General features: G+C 37.0%; 2 protein-coding genes across 5 annotated transcripts in view; both read left to right on the forward strand.

Annotated features, from left to right (window-relative positions):
* pals1a (protein associated with LIN7 1, MAGUK p55 family member a) overlaps positions 1–3,442 on the forward strand; it is a 33,383-nt gene extending 29,941 nt beyond the window's left edge. For all 4 annotated transcript variants that reach the window (XM_067367599.1, XM_067367602.1, XM_067367600.1 and 1 more), the window contains one exon: positions 1,200–3,442. In XM_067367599.1, the coding sequence (XP_067223700.1) occupies positions 1,200–1,376 (177 nt within the window). In that variant the 3' untranslated portion in view covers positions 1,377–3,442. The remainder of the gene's footprint in view (positions 1–1,199) is intronic.
* A 2,886-nt stretch (positions 3,443–6,328) lies between these two features.
* Positions 6,329–11,892, forward strand: eif2s1a (eukaryotic translation initiation factor 2, subunit 1 alpha a). Its single transcript, XM_067367388.1, has 7 exons — positions 6,329–6,480; positions 6,744–6,991; positions 7,070–7,149; positions 9,307–9,458; positions 9,540–9,744; positions 11,016–11,159; positions 11,293–11,892. The coding sequence occupies exons 2-7, from the start codon at positions 6,751–6,753 to the stop codon at positions 11,416–11,418; spliced, it is 948 nt and encodes a 315-aa protein (XP_067223489.1). The 5' UTR covers positions 6,329–6,480; positions 6,744–6,750; the 3' UTR covers positions 11,419–11,892.
* Positions 11,893–26,064: the final 14,172 nt, after the last annotated feature.

Raw genomic sequence — 26,064 nt, forward strand, 5'->3', positions numbered from 1 at the left:
CCGATACAATAAAACATACCTTGTGTGAGTTCTTGTATTTAATGATGATAACGAGCAAGAATGCAATTGTTCCCAAATATCCACATGACTGCAAACGTGACATTATACAACAGGTCAAAAAATAAAACGTACATTTTAAACACAGTACTGTCATATTTACTCTATTTTGCAATGAAATAATAGTTCAAACGAAAACCACAGCAGAACTACAACACACGTTTGTGTTTCGTGAACAATTCTGCGGCTTTGAACGAATCGTGAGAGTCAGTGATTCAATGATTCATTCACAGCCACTTGCTTTGTTACTGAATGAATGACTCGATGACTCACTCATAAAAACAGTGACTTGCTGCCACCTACTGGCGGTTTTAGTTTAATATTTAAAAGTTTTACTTAATTTTACCAACATTGCATATTTCTCTATTGAACATTTTTTTATTTAAAACATTATAAAATAAATAAAGTTATTCATAAAGGTAAAAAAATGCACTGGAAAATCAATTTAGGGGGCAAATTTTGTCCCTTAATGGTAAAGGTGTGACTGCAGTCGAAGTGGAAGAGAGGGGGTATGCGTAAGGATGGTAATCCCTTCAGGGGGTACTCCAAGCTAAAAAGTTTGGGAACCACTGCGCTAGTCGAATGCCATGATGAACTCGTGTCATCTCGAGACCTTGGCTGTGTTTAAAAGCTGAATAATGCTGCCTTCACAGGCGGCATACAGAAGTCTGAATCCAATGATCGTGTCACATCCTGTCAACTAAGATACCTTCATCTGATCAATTGATCCATTTGATGACAGTTAAGCTGAAAAAATAAAGATGGTCATCTGAGAAATGAGTATTGTAATTATTAAATAATTCCTCCGAAGCTCCCTCTATTTTTTTGTACATAATTAAACTTTTATGCTGCTTCAGAAGTCAGTTTTGTGTGGTACCTTCGTGTGCAAACGCTGCTTGCAAAGTCATTGCCTGATATGTCAGTGAGGGAACAAGCTTTCTGATGCAGCTCTTGTTTCATAACATGTCAAAGTAACCCCGACGGCGTACGACTAGAGCCAAAGGTGCAGAGCACATTGAAAAAACTAAGCCGACCAACGCTCAAAAAAGGCCCAACATTGGCTTGGTGTGTACTGGCCTTTAGACAGCAAATCCACTCCCATTCTCATGGTTTCACACCCTTGTTGTTCTCTTTAATTTTAGCCCGAGGAGCTGAGAGACATTATCGAGAAGGCCCGGGAGATGGAGCAGAACTACGGCCACCTGTTTGACGCCGCCATCGTGAACACTGACCAGGACAAGGCCTACCAGGAGCTGCTGCGTCTCATCAATAAACTAGACACTGAACCTCAGTGGGTCCCCTCGTCCTGGCTGCGCTGAGATGAACCCCACTCACAGCCACCCCTCAGCAGAAGGATGTCCGTGAAGAGCAGACTGAATCGCACACTCTCGGGTTTCATAGAGTTGACTCAATACCGCTGTTTTTACACTACAGGATTCGACACTAGATAAGGACACCACGCGCCCTCAGACCTGGACAGAAGTGTCTGTCTGCACTGCGCTGTCGGGAATGAGTTTTTATGTCATAATTTGTTTGATCATGGTGTGTTTTTGAGTCCGTTTACCCACATTCCAGTGAGAGAGTTACCAGCACTTGGTGCAGCAGTAGAATTAGGGCTTCTATACTGCTTTTGATAACTATTTATGATTGTAAATATTCTCTATGTATTTTTAAAGTTTTTGGACAAATGTGGAGATGGGTTTGCGTTGTGGGAAAGCAACAAGGCACCGTTTTAAAAGTCCAATGAGATATTCAGACTTTTGGGCTCCCTGACATTATTAGTGGACAACGACGTTCGTACATTCTGTTCTCTCCTCTTCTCACCCTTAACCTCTGATGTGAGTTCAGCGCCCATTGTGTCTGAACAACTCTTTCAAGACACTAAAAGGGATAACTGTTGAAGCGACTGATGCCTTCTATCCTTGTGGCGCTGCCTTGGTGTTCCTATGACAGAGTTCGACAGTAAACTTCAGGTTTTTTGAGAGTTTGCTAGGCCACTTCTGAACACAGCTGCAACATGCAAGTGGCTACATTTAAGTCTATGCTCTCTGTCTCAGTATTCACATGCACTTCCAGCACTCAGAAGTGTAACCAGTATTGTAAACAGTATTTGACAGCAATACAATGAGGTTCACCATCTGAGCGTCAGCACGGCCTAGTCTTAGTCAATGCTTCTGCACAATTTAAAATGTTTCCTTTGTGGTTTGTTTTTGATTGGATTTGAAGGTTCTGTGTTGTGTTTTACCCATTTCAACATGAGCAAAGGGCTTGTGTTTTAACTTATGGTGATGCTTTACATTATTAGGGTCTCATGAAACTTGAGAAGAACATGTCCTGGTCACATTTCACCCTAAATCAGAAAGAAAGAAAGAAAGAAAGAAAATCATGGGCTTCATTTTCTTTATGAGCGTCATGCGTCGTGATATTAACAATTAAGCATTTTTTCCTCAATTCTCATTAACGTAATACAAAAAAATTAGAAATTGATGAACTTCATCAATATTTGTTGTACTGCCCTTAATTTGTGCTTATAAAATCATATAATAGATTATATAGGTTTTATACTGTAATAGTCAAAATACTGTTCGATATCTGAATCACTTTTAATGACAACCGCAAAAAAAAAAGTAAATGTCAAGCATTTTTTTTCTTATTACTGGTAAAATATTTAATTCTTGTAAAAATAATATGGTCCAAAAATAGGCTCCATTTTCTTTATGCAATATATATATTTTTCAATGTGATTCTGGGGTGTAATTTCACCTGGATGTGTTTCATGAGATTCTCCCATTGGTTTTCCATGACTTTAAATGATCAAAAGTATGAAACATCAGCTCTGTGTTGAGGTGAGATTGTGTGTGTTGATTCATATGCTTGTGAATGCATGATTTTGGGGTGTGCGAGTGCAAATGCTGCAAGTAGAAAACACTTGATCTTGATGGACAGAAATCATCTGCGTGTGTGTATGATTGGTAACATCTCTTTTAAAGGAAGGAATGTCAGTTATTGCAGGCATGTATTATCTCCATAGCTGATTCAAGCACACACTGGGAGCAGCTTTACTGAGATTTTGTTCTGCAGAACTGTTTTTATGTTTTTTGTTTTTTCCTTAAGATAATCAATGTGTATTTAGAAAACAACCTGAATATTTTTTTAATGTACAGAATAGCTCAGCCACTAGGAAAACACACCGTTGAGGTTTTTACTCTTGTGCACTACAGTTTGGTTTGTGTTCTGAGTGTGGACGGAGCCGGTAACCCGCTGTGTCTCATGTGATCTAGTTACATGCCAGTCAACTGGAAGTAGAATTAATGAATGTAAAAGAAGAATCACCTTTCCTTCTCAACTGTTTTTGTATGAATTATACAAGTGAATTAAAGCCCAGATTAATAGTGTTTGTCTCTTGTTTTTTATGGATGTGATGGTAGTTGTGTTAGTTCATGAAGATTCAGTGCAAGCATTTTCTTTTTGATTCAGAACATCAGCTTTCTAGGTAAGTGAAAAAAATAATGAAGTTGTTATGCCTCAACCTGTTAATTCCTAGAGTAGAACTGCGTTGGAAAACAAATTATGAATTAAAATACATTATAAAATATGGGGGCTGATTTTGGACCCTATAGTCAATAATTTTATTCCTTAAAACTCATCTTTAATCATCAAAATGACACATTTAAATGTTTTTTTTTTCCCGTTAAAAAAAAAAAAGCCTTAAAATAGCTTGAGTCTACACCCTTGCCTCATTTATTATATGCGGTTCTATGAATATGCAAATTAGCCCCGCCTCCACTCACCAGTTCAGATATCCAGTCATTGATGATCACACATTGACATGATTGGTTACAAAGTGGTTTGTGACGTCTGACACTGGTTCACACAAGGAGAAAATTCTCAGCAATGGTGTTGACGTATGATTTGTCACATGGTTTGTCTTAAAGCACATTAAAAACACCACATAGACATATAAACAACATTAAAAACTTGATTTTCACCACAAGGGCCTTTAAATGAAAATTACTTATTGATGAAGAAATATTTTGTTCTATTTAATCTGGGAAAATTGATTGTGAAGTACTTAGTATTTCAAGGTTTTCTATTGGGGAGACTGGGTTGTAGCACTGGTTAGTTGTAACACTTCCAATTTCTCCAATCGGGAAGAAGTTACAAATCATCTGATTCACTTCACACATGCTCAGTTTAGTCCTGATTGCACATGCAGGAAAGTAAAGCCCTGTGGCAAACAGCAGATTTTAGAGGAGAAAAAATAATTTTGAAGTCAGAAAGTAACTTTTTTTACTTAATTGATTTTTGTTATGGCCATTCCTGCTTTGTAGTTCAACTCATCAAAGTTAAATTACGTTTATTTTGTGTCTGTAGATATTTTTCATTCATGTTGTTAGTGCCAAGGTTTTGGCTGTTAGATGTAAGGTGAGCTAGTTCATGGCTGCAATACTCTGGATTAATTGTAACATCAATGAAGCATGTTAAAGCCTCCCCCAAATATTATTACAGTATGCTTAGGTCATGGGTGTCCAAACTCTGTTCTGGAGGACCACTGTCCTGCAAAGTTTAGTTCCAACTTGCCTCAGCACACCTGACCAGAAGTTTCTAGTATGCCTATTAGACCTTGATTAGCTGGTCAGGTGTGTTTAATTGGGGTTGTTGCTGAAGTCTGCAGAATGGTGACCCTCCAGGAGCAGGATTGGACACCCCTGGCTTAAGTCTTGGAAGAGAAAGACAAATTGAGGGATTTAAAATGAGCATTTGCTCATTTTATTCTGTTCTTGTTACACGCACATTCACCAATTATGGAAAAAAAGTCTTAGTTGAATAAAAAGCTTTTAAACAGATTTTTTATTTATTTTTTTTATTTTTATTTTTTATAATCCTTATTTCATAATGTTACATCTCACCCCGGTGGATATCATAATATTACATCTCACACCAGGGACTGTTACAACTAACCCAGACTATGGGGTGAATTATAACATTTAACTCCACGTGTTTGAAACTAAACCACACATTTTCTGAATGTGCTGTTATTTAATAGCTGACACTTGTAACTAAGTTTCAATCATAAGTTTCAATCACATTTTGAACGCACTGGCTTAAAAGAACTTCAAGATACAGACAGAAATTTTTAAAAATGCTACAACAATCCCTGGTCTCCTCTATTTCACATTTTTGCACTGTTCTGACAAGATGATTTTCATTGGGCTGCTCCATTACAATAATAAAAATGACAAACTCGAAAGTAAAATATCCACTTGCATTACAGTTATCAGACTGCTGAGAAAATTGTGCTTAGATGTCATGAAAATAAAATATTAATTTTAATTATCCTAAAAATATTAATAATTAGTAACTATTTATTATACAGTGTCTTTGTCAAACGTTACATGCTAAAGTAATAACAGTAAATGATGCATAATTATATGCAACTAACCCTAACCAAGCCCTGTAACTTAAGTACAAGTAGTTAATTAATATTACTTAAATGTATGATTAGACACTGTAACGAGGACACATTAAAATTAAAGTGTTTTTGAAAGAAATCAATACATTTATTCAGCAAGGATGCATTACAGCAGAACTAAGTAACTTTTTTTACCTTCATAAATAGTTTTCTAAGTCCTTACGATGGTTAATTGACTTGTAGTGGTGTGTTTGAGGCGAGCACTAACCCCCTCTGACACGTCTACGCCAGAAAACAGCACTTGCAAGTTGAGCTGCGCCGACCCGACACAATCTCGCCTCATGTTCACGTTCACGCGAGAGTGACAAAATGCTTTACGGTAATTGAAAAACAATGTATTATGACTTTATAAGACAATTTCGCAAATTACCCACCTCCATCGAGATTTCTTGTACGGTATTTGCAAAACTACTGCGCTGGTGAGCGTTGTAGTCATTGAAGTCCAGAGCTGCACTTGGAGTATTTACGACAGTGTGATTCACTGAAGGAACCTGTAGGGGGAGCTTCGCAAATCTTAATGAGTTCCGCTTCAATCAAAAGTCTAAGACTTTTGCTTTGTTATAAAATATTTTTTTCATACAAATGCTGTTCTTTTGAACTTTCTATTTATCAAACAATCTTAAATAGATGTAGACTATCACGGTTTCCTCAAAGATATTAAGCAGCACAACACAATGTGTATGTAAATATTTACTATGGGAATTTTAAAGAACAAAATAAATCATTTTCAAATATCCGAATCACTGGATGGCGGTACAGAGCAACTCATCAAGCCACGAACAAAAGAGTGACTTCCGCTTCCGCCTGTTTTCAACATGCTGATGAAACAGAGAGCATAGACAGCGCTGTTCCGTTTCCCTTACTTCTTATTTTGTATAAATGTACTTGAATTTTCATCATCCAACAACGGACTTTAACTAAATTCTAGTACACATTTCTCCTGTATATCGGTAAGTGAAAGAGATGATGGTTGTTGTGACAGAAAGTAATGTGGTGGTTTGTGATAAATTGTTTTCATTTCAGTTAGTCTCTCAGTTATAGTCTATGGTTTGCCGTTTACAATGTTTCACACTTTAGAGAAGTTTTCCATGTAAATAACGTTAGCTGTTTAACTGAGAAGCTCTTCTCATTGCACATCCTCTGGCTGTGTCTCAAAACCTAGTGAGCTTTCTACTTAGACAGCATACTCACATTAGAGTTTTCCTCCTGCCAGGTTCGAGATGCCAGGACTCAGCTGTAGGTTCTACCAGCACAGGTTTCCAGAGGTGGAAGATGTGGTGATGGTCAATGTCAGATCAATAGCGGAGATGGGCGCCTATGTGAGTCTGCTGGAGTACAACAACATCGAGGGCATGATCCTGCTCAGCGAGCTCTCCAGAAGACGAATCAGGTCCATCAACAAACTCATCCGCATCGGGCGCAATGAATGTGTGGTGGTCATTCGTGTGGATAAGGAGAAAGGTGGGACTGTGTTTGATTAAGCTTCTTGCTTTTTTTTTTTTTCATCCATTTTAACCTGTGATATCCACATTTCCACAGGCTACATTGATTTATCCAAAAGAAGAGTGTCACCTGAAGAGGCCATTAAATGCGAAGACAAGTTCACGAAATCTAAAACTGTGAGTATGCCTTTCCTGTTTAATGGTGAATACACTTTGAACACTTTGACCAGGTTTAAAGGATTAGTTCACTTTCAAATTCAAATGTCCTGATAATTTACTCACCTCCATGTCATCTAAGATGTTCATGTCTTTCTTTCGTCAGTCGAAAAGAAATGAAGGTTTTTGATGAAAACATTCCAGGATTATTCTCTTTATAGTGGACTTCAATGGACTCCAAACGGTTGAAGGTCAAAATTAGTTTCAGTGCAGCTTCATAGAGCTTTAAATGATACCAGACGAGGAATAGGGGTCTTATCTAGCAAAACGATAGGTCGTTTTCTAAAAAATAAATAAAAATGTATATGCTTTATAAACTCAAATGATTGCCTTGCAAATGCTTCCGCCAGACCGCCTTCCATATTCTTCAAAAAGCTGACATAGAGCGTAAGCTTTTTTTAAAGAATAGGGAAGCACTTGCAAAGCGATCGTTTGTGTTTATAAAACATACTTTTTTTTTTTCTTTCAAAAATGGCGTTTCACTAGATAAGACCCTTATTCCTCGTCTGGTATCATTTAAAGCCCTTTGAAGCTGCACAGAAACTGTAATTTTGACCTTCAACCGTTTGGAGTCCATTGAAGTACACTATATGGAGAAAAATGCTGGAATGTTTTCATCAAAAACCTTAATTTCTTTTCGACTAAAGAAAGAAAGACATCTTGGATGACATGGGGGGTGAGTAAATTATCAGGAAATTTTAATTTGAAAGTGAACTAATCCTTTAAGGACTCTAAATATTAATTAATATTATCGATCTTGAACTTGCATTTAATCACATTTAATTTGATTACATTTAATTTACATTTAAGTAACTTACAAATGAGAATAATAGAAGCAATCAAACTAGCAATAGGGCAACAATATGTGAGTGCTGTGACTAGTAACAAGGTGTTTTATATGTATATATGCATGTATCTATGTGTATTTCAATATATATACTGTGTGTATATATATATATATATATATATATATATATAAATTAGAAAAGCTCAATTCACATTTATCTGTATAGTGCTTTGTACATATGTACATATACAAATCATGCATCTATTAATTTAAACAATATATTAATTTAAGGAAGAAACGATGAGTTCATGGAAGAAATGAATACATGTTAACAAATGATTAGGATATATATAGAAATAAATTTGCATTGGTGCATGCTGATCCAGATTTGCATCATCTGAAGTCCTCGCAGGGGTTTGGGTCATCTCTTCACAAGAGATCTGAAGTCTTCACAAGAGGCTGACCTGGTCGTGTTTAAATATATAACTGAGTATCATCGGCATAACAGTGGAAACTAATTCCATATTTTCTTATAATATTAACAGGTGGCAGCATATATATATATATTATTGGAAACAACAGAGGGTCTAACACAGATCCTTGCGGCACTCCATAATTTACGGACGTTATCTTAGATTTTTCCCCATTTAAATAGGCAAAATGGTGATGGTCTGATAGGTACGATCTAAACCACCTTAATGCATGTGCCTGAATACCAGTGTAATTTTGTAGTCGATCTAAGAGTATTTTATGATCTGTAGTGTCGAACGCAGCACTAAGATCACGTAAAACTAGTATTGAGATACAGCCTTGGTCAGAAGCTAAACGTAGTGCTCGTAAGTGTCAGTATTATTGGGTAAAGTGTTGACTTAAATGATGTTGTCTTGAACTTGAACTGAATTGAGCTGGATAATGACAGAGCTGTGTTATAACTGATTCATTGTACTAATTTTGCAGTATGGACACTCTTATTGAACTGAATTGAATCAACACTGAATTGACTTGAGCTGCATAATGATGGCACTATTGCTTTCTGTAGAGCTGCTTATAGCCATATTGAACTTGTTTCATAATTGATGAACTTTACACAGTTATTGAACTGAATTGAATCAAGACTTGAACTGAATAATGACACTATTCTTCTTCCTTAATTCTGCTTTTCATCAGAATTAGAATTTGTCTTATATTTGAAATTTGTATCATTGATCGCTGTTTTCCTGTTTATTACACTTGTATCGTATAAAGTGCTACATAATGAAAGGTGACTTACCTTGTCAAGCTGAACACTTAAGGAAGTGGTTTCATAGATGCTGTATGCATGTTTGTTATAGGTTTACAGCATTTTGAGGCACGTAGCTGAAGTCTTAGAGTACACCAAAGATGAGCAGCTCGAGAGTCTGTACCTGCGAACCGCTTGGGTGTTCGATGAGAAGTACAAGCGGCCTGGATACGGTGCCTATGACATCTTTAAGCAGGCTGTGTCGTAAGTATGCATTCATCTATCAGCTATTGGCAATGAAATGACCTGGTTTCTGAAAAAGATGTGGTTTCTTTTTCGGTGTAGGGACCCATCCATTTTAGATTGTCTGGAATTGACAGAGGAGGAAAGGGCTGTCCTGATTGACAACATCAACAGACGACTCACTCCGCAGGCTGTCAAGATTAGAGCGGACATTGAGGTGGCCTGCTATGGCTATGAGGGCATAGATGCAGTGAAAGATGCTTTGAGGGCTGGACTGACGTGTTCAACAGAGTGCATGCCAATCAAGGTACAAACAGATAGATTTTTTGCAAAAACCTTTAAGACCTAGTAAAACAACCGTATCTGTCAGTTTTACAGCAGCAAATGTAACACTGTTGTTTACTCGCTACTAGCGAAATCCTGTCACTGCCACTGTAACGATGGACAAAACATGATAACTTGCAGCTCGGCAATTGAAAGCGGCTCATATGCACACTGTCATTCATCTTGAAATCATATGATTCGATTTGCGTCTTCTGATTGGTTCTTCTGTGGCTTTTGCTGATAAAGGGAAGTGGCGTTTAGCAGTTTCTGCCAAAGAACCTGTATTTCTGAATGGGCTGACACTGGGATTTAGCGGAGATGTGCGGAGAGCGTTTGCTCAATATCATTATCATTTTTGAGGGAGGAGGCGTTTAGCGTCTTATGCGTCTGAACTCTTCATATATTAATTTATTCAAAAATGCATTAAAAATTCAATTCATACATTCTTGTTTATGTTGAACATGTTTTTAATTTCTAAATTTATTTAGATATTTTTAGGGTGGTGTGTAACAAAAAGGTGATTAAAAATGCCCTGATAAATAACAAAAATAAGATTTTCTTATTTAAAATTTTATTAATTTAATGAGGATCTCTTAAGTAGTTTGGCATATTTTATCAATATTATTATTTATATTTTTAAAAAGTGAAGTGAATTTATTAAAATATTAATCATTACATTTTTGTTTTTAACCACATCAATCATGCAGCCAACTTGCAGAAACATGCAGCAGGAAGTGATATCATACAGAGGTCATACTCAAGTCTCTAAAAATATCAAATAATTTGACAATTTATGAAAGGCAGGGTTAGTTCAGGTTGCGATGCGAATCCCCAAAATGTAATGATATTTATGAATTGATTCTTTATTTTCTTTGTATTTTTTTTTTAATAACTAAAAACATATAGTTTTTTACATATAATTCTTTACTATATTCATAATTATTCATGATATTATTATAATTATAAATAATTAAGATTCATACAAAATTTATTAGGGAATCTGTTTTATTACCCTTACAGCAATTATAGTTTGTAATTTTTATTTTTAAAGAAATACCAAATTATATTTATAATGAATTAAAAATTCATGATATTTTAACTTAAAAACTAATTTAAAAACATGTCTTCAAGATTTAAGGAAATATGCAATTTTTACTTGATTTTTAAAGTAATTGAATGTAAACTTTTTTTCAAAACCAAAAGAAACCTTCTATTGATCCAGACTTGCTAACTATTATATTATTTTTGTCGCAGATCAACCTGATCGCCCCTCCGCGTTACGTTATGACCACGACCACACTGGAGCGCACAGAGGGCCTTTCTGTGCTCAATCAAGCCATGGCTGTCATTAAAGAGAAGATCGAAGAGAAGAGAGGCGTCTTCAACATTCAGATGGAGGTGAGAAATTATACAAGCCCATTTTTCTGGCATGGAGACATTGCTAACTGAAGATTTAGTTGAGAATGCTGCTGTAAATCTTGTTGGCTTTGAAAGAAGCATTTGAGTTTGACCTGTTTCTGTGTCCCCACAGCCAAAAGTCGTAACAGACACAGATGAGACAGAGCTGGCTCGGCAGTTAGAGCGGCTGGAGAGGGAGAATGCAGAGGTGGACGGAGATGATGACGCAGAGGAGATGGAGGCCAAGACTGATGACTAGCTTGAAGAAAGACAATAAAACAGCATTTCCATAATCATTCAGGAGGCTTGAGAGTTAGAGTGAATTGTTTATAATACCACAAGGACTGAAAAGGCATTGATGGAAAGCACTGCTTCCATGATAAGCAGATGAAGGGTGAATTTTATGTTCCACTTGTAGCAGGCAGTGGAAGTCGATTACGTTCATGGACATTTGCTTATCTTATGAGTTGTGGCAGGAATTCTTTCCATGAACACTAGAGTTTTGCTTTGGGTGTATTAATTTAGATATACTATTTCAACATTGTGGTTGTTTTAAGTGACCTTTCTGTCTCCAGCCTTATCCAAGAAAGATGCTGTTTGTGGTCAAGAGCCTCTGTAATTCTTGACAAAATATAGACAACCAACCAGTTTACTTCTCTTTATCAGAGCCCTCTGTTGTGGATGCAGAACTAATAAAAGCAAACATATAAGTTTGTCATATAAGTTTGTCATATAAGTTTGTCCTGTGTTACTTTGTGCTGCTTGCTACATCTAATATGTACATCTTACATGTATCTTACAGAAGCTATCTGTCCTCACTAAACTTTCTTTTTTTTTTTTAAAGTAAAATCATGGTAATCTCTTTATTAAAGATATTAATACTTTTATTTGGCAAATATGCATTAAATTGATCAAAAGTGAAAGCAAAGACACTTAAAATAATTCAAATTATGTTATATAATATGATGTTCCTTTTAAAGGTGCTCTAGAATTAAAAATAGAATTTATCTTGGCATAGTTGAATAACAAGAGTTCAGTACATGGAAATGACATACAGTGAGTCTCAAACACCATTGTTTCCTTCTTATGTAAAATTTGTTTAAAAGACCTCAGAAGAACAGGCGAATCTCAACATAACACCGACTGTTACGTAACAGTCGGGATCAGTAATATGTACGCCCCCAATATTTGCATATGCCAGCTCATGTTCAAGGCATTACACAAGCCAGTATTAATGTCTGGATGAGCACAGCTGAATCATCAGACTAGGTAAGCAAGCAAGGACAATAGTGAAAAATGGCAGATGGAGCGATAATAACTGACATGATCCATGATATCATGACATTTTTAGTGATATTTTTGTAAATTGTCTTTTGATATTTTTCTAAATGTTTTGTTAGCATGTTGCTAATGAATTGTTAAATGTGGTTAAAGTTACCATCGTTTCTTACTGTATTCACGGAGACAAGACTCGTTATTTTCATTTTTAAACACTTGCAGTCTGTATAATTCATAAACACAACTTCATTCTTTATAAATCTCTACAACAGTGTGTAATGTAAGCTTTAGCCACGGAGCACTATCAAACTCATTCAGAATCAAATGTAAACATCCAAATAAATACCATACTTACACGATTAGACATGCTGCATGATGATCACCTTGTAAAGATCCATTTTGAGTGTTATATTAGATGTGTTAACTTTGTTTATGCTGTTTAAGGCAAGCGTGAGCTCCGTGGGCGGGGCACCTTTAATTTTCTATTCATTAAAGAATTCTGGGGAAAAAAATAGATTTTTAGCTAATAGAGTGAGCTCTATTGAGTGTTGCACATTTGTTCAGCTCATTTGCATTTTGATTTTTTGGTTGCACCTCTTCTGTTGGTACAGCACCTCCTTTTTAACATTTGAAAAAAAAAAAAAAATGATTTGCCATTACAAGAATAAATTACATTTTAAAATATATTACAATCAATTTTTTAAAAAATATTTTAAATTGTAATATTTAACAATATTGCTATTATAACTGTATTTTTCAAACTGACCCCAGACTTTTGAAAGGTAGCATATTGTAAATAGATATTGTACATATTGTATATATTGTGTAAATAGATTTTTTTTTTTTTTTTATTACAATAATGGCAATTATAGTTTCTAAAATTTTAGGTGAATCATTATTATTATTTAAGGTAGGCCCTACACTAGTTGCTCGCAATTTAAATGAGTCAAAACATCATCAGTCTTTCTTTTTTTTAAAAAAGTGTTTTTGTCTTACCATGATTCACAATGGTAAGTTTATTATAAGCGTTTATATTTTAGATGTGTCGGGATGGTTTTCGCGGGAAATTTCCCATTCATATGTTACTCTCGCAGTTTGCATTACACTTGATCTGGGATGGTTTATTTCACTGTTTAATGTCGCAGTGCAGTAAAAAATGAGCAAGTTTCAACAAAAACGCAGTGGAAACAGCTTTTTATTGTAGCAGTAAGCTACACCTGTGATGCTGAGGGTCTTCACGGTAAATGTCATGCTCACAGTATGTCACTGTCAGAGAAAATATTTCATCCTTTAGCATAGACTCACTGTGTAACTCCAGCCGAAAGATGGCGCTGTTGTATCACACTTTAGCCTGTAAGAAGGCCCACTGAACGCTTACCTGTATCGTTATAGTCAGACAGAGGTCTGACTATAATCCTCAGAGGTCTTTATAATGCTTCAACAATATTAAACAGACATTTAGCTTGTTGCTTTTGAAAAAACAAACAAAATAAAACGTTTGTGTATTTGTGTGGATGTCGTCAGACAAGGTGCCACTATCAAACATGTCTATCTCTGAAGGAAGAGCACATATAGATGATCCCACATAAATTCAGGTCAGCCTAAATGTTTCAGTTTTATTTTCAGATGTTCATATAAACCTCTGAGCATTTATAAGGTAAAATTGCAGCTTAGTTTTGTTTTTGGAAATACAAAGCTGTTTTAGTACCAGTTTGCCATAATTTCCCATTATGAGTTCTAGTATCCTTGACACTGCGGGTGTACAAAAGTTTGTCTGGCTAAATGAGACCATGAGAGCAGCTTGTTTTGTGCTCACATGAGAATACTTATGGCAGTAAGTCTGAAACCTGCACTGTTCAGAGCTCTAAGCTAAATGCATTCTAGGATTCTTTTAGTGTAATTGTTGATTTAATGTGCTCCAAGTGTGCTGTATATTTTTAGCTGCTTTATATGTGGTAACGTGTGCTTAGTGTTTTTCTTTGCACTTTTTGAAGCATTTTATTTAATCATGCATTTTAATGTAGAATATTGTTTTGTATTTTATTTACATGTAAGTATAAAGGGGATGTAAAGGTTTTTAAGATCACAAGAAACCTAAATTCAGTCAAATGTGTCCAAACTTTGAATGGTTCTGCATATTTCATCAGATGTTATTGTACATTATGAATCTACACTATGTATGGTGATTCATAGTAACTCTTTGGTGGTTTTCATCTGGTCTAATGACTAACTTTGCCAATGCAGGACTCTAAACGAACACTTTCTGTCATCTAGAGTGGTATTATGTGATGTAGTGATGATAACACTAAGACATGTTTCTTGAGCAGCAAATCAGCATTTGATTTCTGAAGGATCATGTGACACTAAACTCTGGAGTAATGATGCTGAAAATTCAGCTTTACCATCATAGGAATAAATGAATAAATCTTGAAATATATTATTGTATTTTTGATCGAATAAATGCAGCCTTAGTGAGCGTAAGACTTCTTTCAAAAACATCAACAACAACAAATCTTTTGCTGCAGAGTTGCACAGCTTTAACCTTTTATGATCTCATATTTTGTGTATAATAAGCTCTAAGTGAACATTAAAGAAAAACTTTGTGTGGAAGTTGAACTTTATACTTTCAAGTTTCAAACAGTCACTGAAATGTTCACACTTTCTTAAAGAAGGAAAATATGGCTATTTACCAAAGTCTGTTTGAAATAAACTTGAGATATTGTTCCGAACTCTTAATTTTGAAACTCTACATGCGTCGCACCTGTTCATTTAATTGTAAGAAATCAATCTCTTGTTGCAAAATCGAGTTAGCTCCCCATCACTGCACACTCAGTCAGGTTAACATGATTAACTGCTAATGAGGGGTTATTTCTGTCACTGCTGCGTCAAAGGCTGCATAAAGTGTGTGTGAGAGAGAGCACCTGTAATTAAGAGCCATTTGCTTATAGTCTTGGAAAAAGAATCCCTTCATTATCACCTTTAATATTAATTAGCCATTGCTTTTGCTCCCTTCTATCCACCTTATTTTTCAGTTCAGAACGGGCGCGCCCATTTGTAAATTTAACGGCTGCGTCCGAAAACTGGAAAATGCTGCCTTCGGAGGACACATTTCAAAGTATGAAGACATTAAGACAAGTCTGAATCCAGTGTTCGCTTCATTTCTCCTGAGATACCTACATCTGATCAGTTTTTGAAGGCAGCTTAGATGTATCCTTAGCTGACTTTGATATCCCACAATCCTGTGCTTTCCATTCTGTGACATTTGAGCTAGAAAAATAAAGATGGCGTCCGAAAGTTGCGTTTGCTGCTGTGTAAATGTACGTTTTTAACCACCATTTTCCACTTTTGATGTCATTTCTAGTAAGAAATGACTACTGTAGTAATTAAATATTTCTCATCTCATTTTGCTGTAGATCATTAAACTGTTTCGCTGCCTCAGAAGTCTGTCCAAAATCAGTTTGGTGAGGTTTCTTCATGCACAAACACTGCCTTACAAGTCACTGCCTGATAAGGCAGCGAGGCAACAAGTCAGCTGCCTAGGTTTTCGTATGCTGCCAACATGTCTGGCTTCTGGTTATTTTTAGCTGTACAAAACAGGTCGTTATGCTGCTTGATATTGCAAACTGGTATTTCTTACCATATTATTTTAATTTATTGTATTAATTATTAACACACTGGTTTGTAGCGTAAACCGTTTTACAGTTTACAAATTCTTCTCGTTCCCTATAGCAGCTAATAAATCAGAAGTCTTGCACACTAACAAAAAGCTTCCGTGTTGAAAAATAAGGTGGATATATTATCACTTCTCATCATGATAAAACAGGTCCAGTTCTGCTCCTGGAGGGCCACTGTCCTGCTGAGTCTTGCTCCAACCCTAATTAAACACACCTGAACCATCTAATCAACGTCTTCAGGATTACTAGAAACTTCCAGGCAGGTGTGTTGAGACAAGCTGGAGCTAAACTCTGCGGGACAGTGACCCTCCAGGACAGAGTGTGGACGCCCCTGTTTTAGGTAATCTTTTTTTTTTATTTTATTATTATTATTTTTTTTTTATGTGGATTCTGTCTCATTTTGCTGTGATTCAGGGTTTGTGTTAATTTTACTTTTTTTTTTTTTTTTTAAGAATTATCTTATTTTGAGATGGATTAGAAAAACATAAAGCATAAACATTAACACACTAAATAATATATGTTAATGGGATGTTTGAATTGCACAAGTCTACCAAGTGAGGGAACCAAAGTATCAGAAACCACGGGAAACCATGGGATTTGCTTAAAGGGTTAATACACCCAAAAATGAAAATTCTGTTATTTATTACTCACCCCCATGCTGTTTCACACCCGTAAGACCTTCGTTCATCTTCGGAACATGAATTAAGATATTTTAGTTGAAATCCGATGGCTCAGTGAGGCCTCCATAGGGAGCAATGACACTTCCTCTGTCAAGATCCATAAATGTACTAAAAACATATTTAAACCAGTTAATGTTCGCACAGTGGTTCAATATTAATATTATAAAGCGGAGAAAATATTTTTGGTGCGCCAAAAAACCCAAAATAACGACTTATTTAGTGATGGATGATTTCAAAACACCTTCAGGAAGCTTCAGAGCACAAATGAATCAGCGTGTCAAATCATCGTTTCGGAGCACCAAAGTCACGTGATTTCATCAGTTTGGCGGTTTGACACGTGATCCGAGTCACGATTCGACACAAAACATTCATAATGCTCCGAAGCTTCCTGAAGCAGTGTTTTGAAATCACTATATAAGACGTTATTTGCACCAAAAATATTCATGTCACTTTATAATATTAATATTGAACCACTGTACTCACATGAACAAATTTAAATATGTTTTTAGTACCTTTATGGATCTTGAGAGAGGAAATATCATTGCTGCCTATGGAGGCCTCACTGAGCCATCGGATTTCAACTAAAATATCTTAATTTGTGTTCTGAAGATTAACGAAGGTCTTACGGGTGTAGAACGACATGAGGGTGAGTAATAAATTGCACTATTTTCATTTTTGGGTGAACTAACCCTTTAACCTATTTGTACTGTTAGTGTTTCTACACTTGAAACTCAAAAGAAACAATATACACATGTAATATGTAATTGTACAGACCTACATTGCACAAATTAATACACTTTTTTTAAGATAAGAGTTTAAAAAAAGAAGTTCCAAGATGTTCTTGACACGTCTTTAAACATTTCAGAAGGTTTTTGGCTGCAAAAAGCACAAAAAGTTCTTGATATGAAACAAGTTTGGAATCCTTGTGTTTGACTCTCATACTATGGCAAAAAAATAAAAATAAGATTCTATCCTTTCCTGTCAGATTATTTCTATGAAAAAGACTAAATCATCTTAATATTTCAATTCTTTTAAATTAATATTTTGTATTTTATATTTAATATCTTATTATTTGACATTGTAAATAAACAACTAAATTATTTCAATCTGTAATAAATACCACCATTACATTTTTGACACGTTGTCAGAACCGTTTAATCCCACTCTTTTGCTTTTAACTTTATTTGTGTTGAACGTTTCTTCAGTACCTGTGACTGAGTAAAGTGACTTTCTGTTTGTCACAAGAGACTTATCTGTATAATATTATGTAATCATCTGATAAGCTATACATCATGCTGTTATAAGTATGCCACTGAATAAGTTCAAAGATAAACTATACTATTTTTCTAAGGTAATTACCGAAAAAATAATATTTGGAAGATTTGATTCATTTCTGCAGTTGCACTTCTTTGTGAGAAGTATCTGAAAAGTACAGAGCCCTGCAAGATGGCTGTCAAAAATTAAGAATTTGTCACCGCATTTACTTAAATCATGGCCATGTTATACTAATTCGCTCCCTCATTTAGTTGTGACAAAGGAATTAATAAGTCATAGGAACAATATCTATTTTTTTCTTCCATGTATCATGTGCTGGGCTCACTACTCATTGAATGACACCGTAACAAATACTGTAAAGTCAATTCTGATCAAAGTCAATCTTACTTTAAACTTTAATCTTTAAAGTAACAAGAACCTTGTGTAGGACCAAGTTGGCTGCCTGCCGAACTTCTTTTGTGAATGTTGAACATGATTAATAAGTTCAGTAAGCCTTTGACTTGTTCATTCATACCTGTGCATAGATCGCTGTGGATTTGTCTAGGACGGGATTGATTGGATGAGGGCATGTTGCTGCTGGGTTGTCTCCACAGGGGAGTAGGGTTAATTAGGAGAAGATGATGAGGTTGATGATGAATTGAGGTCTGTAGTGCAGTGTAGACGCGTTCAGGCCTACAGATGACACAACACATTCCCCTGACCTGCCCCGTCAGCCTTCAGCTTACGCAAGCAAACCTGCTGCCAGCACTAATGCTTTTGGCCCGATTCAACGGCGCTAAACCACAATCCAGGTTTGAGTCGTCGTCCTCATGTTGCTTATAGTCGAGCGTTCCAAATGTAGCTTTCACTCACTTGTTTGTACAAAGCTGCCAACACATCAAGCCCTCTTGTATGTTATCTACAACAGCTGCAGCTAGATAATATTCATTATGAAGAGGAACTGTCACGTTCGTCAATAGTAAAGGTCTGCTTCCAGGACTCCGGTGCTCTGCACGGCAGATGCCTGGAGTGTTTCACCTGAGTTTATGAGCTTTCTCAGCTGCGCTCATGACATTTCTATTGGACTCATAGGTGTTTTGGGTTAGAAATGTTCAGGCGTATCCATATAAATCAATGGACACACCCTGGGACTGGAGTGTAGGTGAGGAATTTATTGCATGTGCTAGAGCTGGATCTTTTTTTATGGAGAAAAAGTAATCAATGTGAGCTCATCTTTATTTTTGAGCATTCACACTTGTGAACTGGGCCTTCACAAAGCCACACCTTCAAACGTTAAGGACCAATCCTACCTTAGCAACTATTGCCATTCCTCCATTTTCAAGCTTTCATTGCTGAAAAAAAACCATCTAAACCAGATCTTAGCTGATTTGCAATTGGATTTAGAGGAGTTTGGGTCATTTTCCAGCTAAACATCTAGCTTAGCCATGCTGAAAGACCAGCTTAAACCAGCTAAGACCAGTAACACTTTGAGCTGGTTTAAGCAGGTTCTTTTAGCAGGGATTGCTCTTTTTGATAGTTTTGAATACAGTTTTATGGAATTATCTATTCTAAAAACATTGCAAAATGTAGTTGTCAGGTCACTTGGAAAAGGTACCCAGAAAGAATATAAGCTATTTTCCCCTTTTCTCTTTAAACAAGTGTTCATGTTGTAAACTGTGTCGCCCTTCATTACTGTAAGAACTCATACATTTGCTCCAAGGTCAATTAATGGGACTTATTTAAGGTAGGGTAGGCAATTTGTTTTATAAATACTACTTGTTATACTGGTTGAAACTTTTCACATCCTGATGGCAATCAATAATAGAAGTGGTCTAAATAATAAAAATGTTAGGTCCGAATGCAATGATATGATGTTCTATCGGCTTGTATTTAACAGTTTCTCCTGAACCAAAACAACGAGCTTATGCTGCGTTCACGCCATGTCGTAACCGTTATTATGAGATGACAACCCGTGATATTCTACCCAAAGCTGTTCACGTCCTCAGACTCAGATTTATGCTTTTCTACGTCAACACTATCAACACTGAAATGAATCTGCAGCAGTCAGGTGGTACAACTAGAGCTTTGTAAGTTGTATAAGTTTATTATTATTGTAATGTTATATGCTTTGAGACATGAGGTAATTTAACGGCGTCTATCATCTTGTGATGCTTTACAGATGCTCGTGCACATTCATGTGTTTTGAAGGAGGCATAGCTAGTTTGGAGAGCGTTCTGAAGGAAGGGTGGGGTCTTATTAAAAGCTAGCTTGCTTTAATGTAATTTAATTTATGTATTGATTCAGGTCATTGTAGTGAATTAGTAACTAAAGTGTTCACATTACCATAGTGAATGTGTCATAGAAATGTTAGAAACAGTAATGTTATCACTTTTTTTTTTCTGTTGTCATTTGACTTACTCGATAGTTCACCCAAAAATGAAACTTCTGTCATCATTTACTCCCCTTCAAGTTGTTACAAACCTGTATAAATTTCTTTGTTCTGCTGTACACAAAGGAAGATATTTGGAAGAATGTTTGTAACCAAGCAGATCTCGCCCCACTTTGACTATCTTAGTTTTTTTTTTTTTCCTACTATGGTACTCAATGGGGGGCGAGATCTGCTTGGTGCTTTTGGGTGAACTACCCCTTTAAGTCGGTTTAAACGCCGTCCCTCCAAGTTTGCATTCATCTGCCTCCACTTTTGAGTGCCACGCCCACATCTCAACCTTCAATCAACAACCGGTGCATAGAACCAAGACCCCACCCTACATTTTTTTTTTTTCTTTTTCTGAAATCCGTTTCACTTCAGATGTGAGTCACAATCAAGCGGCAACCTCCCCCAGTTTCTTGTGAAGCCAATACGGAAGTGACTTAAACTGCGATTCATCGACTGGCCGCTAGCAGGGCTCTCAAGTTTTGAACTGAGTTCAGAGTGAGATTTTCGACGGGGGTTTGGGTGGGGACGAGGGTCTGATATGAAAAATGACACATTCGTACAAATAAAAAAATATTTATTAAATTCAGCATTTTTGTGTGTATGTGAGTGAGTGTGAGAGATAGATAATGGTAATATAATCATACACATTATATTGTTGTTTTTCCTCAACATTGTAATGTGAAACAATATAAACATGGTAACCATATTCCGACTCTAGTGTACCTTATATGTACGTTACGTTCTGCACGATAACTGGCGCGCTCTGCTTTACTAGTGTTTTTTCCCGCTCGCTGCTTGAGCCTATAATGCTTTTGTTCTTTAGGCCTATATTTTTGTTTACACATATTGTTTAATGTTTTAAACTGAATGAAAACCTTAAGATAAAACACAAACTTGTTGTGTATATTACCTAATCATAAGTTTGTTCAGAAATGGTGACGACAACTTGAATAAAAAATAAAAATAAAAAACGTCTCTCATTTTCTCAAAATAATCGTAATTTAAAGCTGCTGTCCGCGATTTTTGGCCCTCTAGTGGTTAATAAACAGAACTGCACGCGTCTTGCGGAGGAACATTCTAGCCGGAGCTACTTTTCTCTGTGTATGTCTCATGGTATGTCTATGACGAGTCATGAAGTTACATACTCTCAGCGAGTCCTACCAGTCCGGTCTGAAATTGTCCGAATATAAACACTTATTATAAGTGTACCTTAATGATTCAGGATAAGACAGAAACACGGTTTGGAAAATGGATTCATGTTGTATATTCTCATTATATATTTTTTGTACATTTTTAACACAAAAAAGTTGCGGACTGCAGCTTTAAATACACGAATATTCATTTTTTTACTAGCCCAAATATTCAAATACAATATTTTGGAAAAATGCCCATCACCACTAGCCAGGCAAGTTCACGTAAAAGTACTCTGGACAAACTGTTAACTAACCTACCAGCTGCCTGGACACAAATATTCCCCAGCAATTTGATGAGATGACTTACTGTACTCATAGGATATGGTCCCACATCGATCACGATCAGTCTGTAGCAGTGCCCAAGGAAGTCGACCGGAAGTTGAAGTCGGCCACGTGCCGCCATCTTGTAGCAGAACTTCACTTGCGTTAGCATCCCCATTGACTCCCATTCATTTTGGCGTCACTTTGACAGTGAATAACTTTACATCTGAGGCGTTTAAAGACTCAATTTGTCCAAATTTATTTCCAAAGATACACAACAATGTATAAAGGGCTCCATTACCTTCTATGTTACATTATGGCCCCGTAGAAACAGTTTTTGTAAAAATAAGCTAACGATTGCATCATAACCACTCGACTCTCTGTCGCACAGTAGCGAAATTACCGTACAGACAGGAGGAGAAGCTCGCAGGCAATCGGGGAGATTATCTTAATATGGCGTACTGGCGTTACATTTTAAAATACTTTACAAAATAATTAATCAGAATACTTACTCCTACTCACTCACGCCAAAGAACTCCCCGCTCAAGCTCGCCGTCTCTGCAAGATTAACGATGGCAGTTTGCACACACAGCTACTAGAAGATTTACATCTGTCAGACAGGTTGCGGACGTCATCAAGCTTAGTGTGAGTCTGCGCGTCAGAAGCGGAAGTGCTAAAAATCGCTAAAAATGGGCTTCACTTGACTCAATTGAGTTCCGATGGGGTCGCTGTGTCCATTTCTTTTACTGTCTATGGTCTGTAGCCAGATGTGAATCAATGTGACTGACAGATGTCCTCCTCTAGCTAACTACTTCAGCGAGCATCTGAATCAGTGCGCGAGCCCGTGAATCACAGAATGTGTCGTTGGAATCAGAACATAAATATTTTTGTGGCGGGAATATCTAAATCTTACCCGGATACAGTAATTCTATTTTCTGATTGGCTGTTCGGTAGCTATATTTTTTTTTATTAGATTAACTGGTGCGTGGCAGGGCTTTCTACTCTATGGGGAACTCGCTTGATTCCTCTATTAGCGGCGCAACTTGTTGTGCGTTATCCTGGAGATTTCTCTGCGTGAGAAATACAAGGTGTGGCGTGTGAGCGTGTGAACGGGTTGAAATGCGTGTGTCTCACGCCCAATGCGTGAGACTTGAGAGCCCTGCGCTAGGGACAGGCTGCAGAAGAGAGCAGAATCTCATTGAGTCCCATGTTAAAATGGCTAAGTTTACAGCAGAAAAAAAACATGTTTACAGTCTGGTTCAAATTGTTGTTTTGGTCTATATAGCTAATTTTGCCCTTCATGACAACTCTGAGGGGGGTGAATGTTTTTATAACTCAACCGTTTAAATTATATTAAGCCTTAAAGTTCTGCATAATTAAGGGCGTGGTCACTTGAGTGACCGGTATGCCGCTGCTGCCGTCATGTTACCTCAGCTAATTCCAGCCGCTGAATTTGGCATCTCTGCCGTGTTTGTGCTTTTTTTCTCTCTCTTTTTTTAATACAATTATAAAATATGGCTTGCTGCATTAATAGTCGAGACAGATGTGCGTCTGTGTAGATGTGCTCACGTGTGGAAGATAAACAGAACACACTTTGTTGGATCGTCTTGGCATTGGCTAAAATTTCCTGAAATTTACTACAATGACAGTAGCAGGAGGATATAAAACTCCGACAGCACTGCTTGGATATTATAACTAAAACTGCTGCACTATTTTGAAAAATTATACTTTTGTTTGTGAGATATATACGATCACAGACAGTTTTACAACGTAAACACATAAATTGCATTATTTCTTGAAGAATGATGATGGAGAGCATATCATTCAGAAGAAATGTGATGCAAATAATGGATAATATATCAATATTTCATGGATTTAACGCTTTCGTGGACAAAAAGGTACTGTGTTTTGTTTTGCAATGGACATTTTACCCAAGTGCCACGGTTTGGATTAATCTCGCGATCTCTGTTTCATTATAAAGGTATGAAGTTCTGTTTGATTTTTCATGTTATTTGCTATTTGTTTGAACCTGAAGTTCATTCCTATGGGATGTTTTGTAAACGGTATCCAGTGGGGGCGGAGCTTAGCGAAGGATTAATTGTCATTATTTCCCTTTATCAACTACCTCAACTGAGCTAAAAGCATAACTAAATACTTCCTTCAAAGCAGAAAGGCTGCCTCCCCTTAAAACAATCAGCATTTCTCTGGTGTAATATTTTGGTTTTCGTATCACAGCTTTGATGAACTGCTTCATATCAAATAATGTACCGCTGCTGGATTTTTGTGTGGCGCAGCAAGCATCCCGAGCAATAAAACAGCGCATGAACGTGTCAAACCGGCTCCCATAACCCTCTGCCACGCACCTGTGTTGATGTTGCTTCATTTCTCTGATGATGTGTGGCAATAATCAGAGGAGATCCTGAACACAGATATGTTCTCTCTCTTGGCTATTGAGCCATCTACCGCTTCCAGCCATGCACCTGTACCCCTCCTCGCTCCTGCAGCAGCGTGCCGTGTTTTGCTTGGCATTTCTCATTAAAAACTTGCTCAGCTTGACACCGTGGTTTCCTAAGTGAGGCTTTCACAAAGAATCTGTCAGTACAAATACCCGACAGCTTGTTAATAACAGCTTTCCACCACAACAATACGCCGCTATTGTCGCCGGTCGGGTCCGACTTGATCTTCGCAATAAAGTCACGGCTCTTGGATATCAACATTTATTCCACACATTTGTGCCTAACTGGACATAAGGTGGATAAGGTCAGGCTGACTTTGGAAAGACAGCGCGTGCCAGCACGATCTGGACCGGATTGCGCTAACATGACCTCGATGTTCAAAAACGCATCGAATTTATTACATTTTTGGGACTTGATTTTCTAACGGCCTATTTTGGGGCGGCGTGACATACTGCTCTGAGCCATAAGTAGAGTCTATCCTCTTTAGCATAGGATTTAATGATGCTTGAATGTGCACTCTCTTACATGTGTGGCCCTTGCCACCAGAAAAGTTTTTGAGAGGCAAGTTAACAGACCGTGAAAAGGCGGCACAGATGGCAACATCCTAGGTGGTAATTATCCAGCACCTCCTCCAGAAAAAAGACAAGAAAGTAGAAAGTAAAAGCACAAGATGGGTGTTGCCATCAGGTCAGACTCTGACACCTCTTGCAAGTCAAATCAAATCAACGGGGTCCTGTGGGGACAGAGGCGGGACTGATGTCACAGGTCACATCGTCCAATAAGAGGATGATTTCTAGCTTCACTGCTTTGCAAGCCTGAGAGGAAGCGCAGTATGTGCGCAGATAGCGGGTGCCTAAATATCTTCGAGTTTTGTGTATTAATTGAGCTGATAATTTGCCTTGTATCAGCTAAAGCGTCTCAGTAAGGGTGAGCCGACCATAATAGGTGCGTTTATGCAACATTAAAGCTGTTGTGAAGAGCTTAAACGTTTATTTTGGTGCAGATCTATTAAAATTGGAGGTGACTGTTCATTTGAATCCTGTTTGATTTTTTTTTTTGGGGTGGGGGGATTCGATGCACTACAAGGTGATGGCTGTTCCAATGTAGAAGCGCCCATGCAAAAATATGTAAATGCTGCCCATATTAGAATCTTTGTCTGGTTGTCATTCTCACATGGGGCACATCAAAGCCATATGACCTGATTTTGCACCTGCTGTTTAATTAAATTTACAAGACAGACACACTCTCCACTCCTGATGATATACAAATCAGTTTTTATTACCCCGGCCTCGTAATTTACAAGGCAATTGACTGCTGTGTGGAGATGGTGCCTGCCAAAGTGGTCCCTCAGAAAAGATATCGAAACTCTCGACACTGCTTTGGTTCTGCTTCTTATTTGAGAGCTTGTGCGTCGTAGATAATGAACTGTAGGGATATATCTGTGGGATTTTACTTTAGATATATAGGCTTTTCATGTAATGATGCAATATTCTTTGGAATGGCACTAACCAAAAAGTGTTTTTTTTTTTTTTTTAACGTACTATGGTTCTATCGTAATTCTTTGAACTACTTTGGAGTACAACATGAATATGATTGTATTCATTCGGCACCATGGTATATTGTAAATTCATACATATATTTACTTGAATTGAAATAACTGTAAAAAAAAAAA

This window comes from Chanodichthys erythropterus, chromosome 18 (assembly GCF_024489055.1).
Source record: "Chanodichthys erythropterus isolate Z2021 chromosome 18, ASM2448905v1, whole genome shotgun sequence".
Taxonomy (NCBI): domain Eukaryota; kingdom Metazoa; phylum Chordata; class Actinopteri; order Cypriniformes; family Xenocyprididae; genus Chanodichthys; species Chanodichthys erythropterus.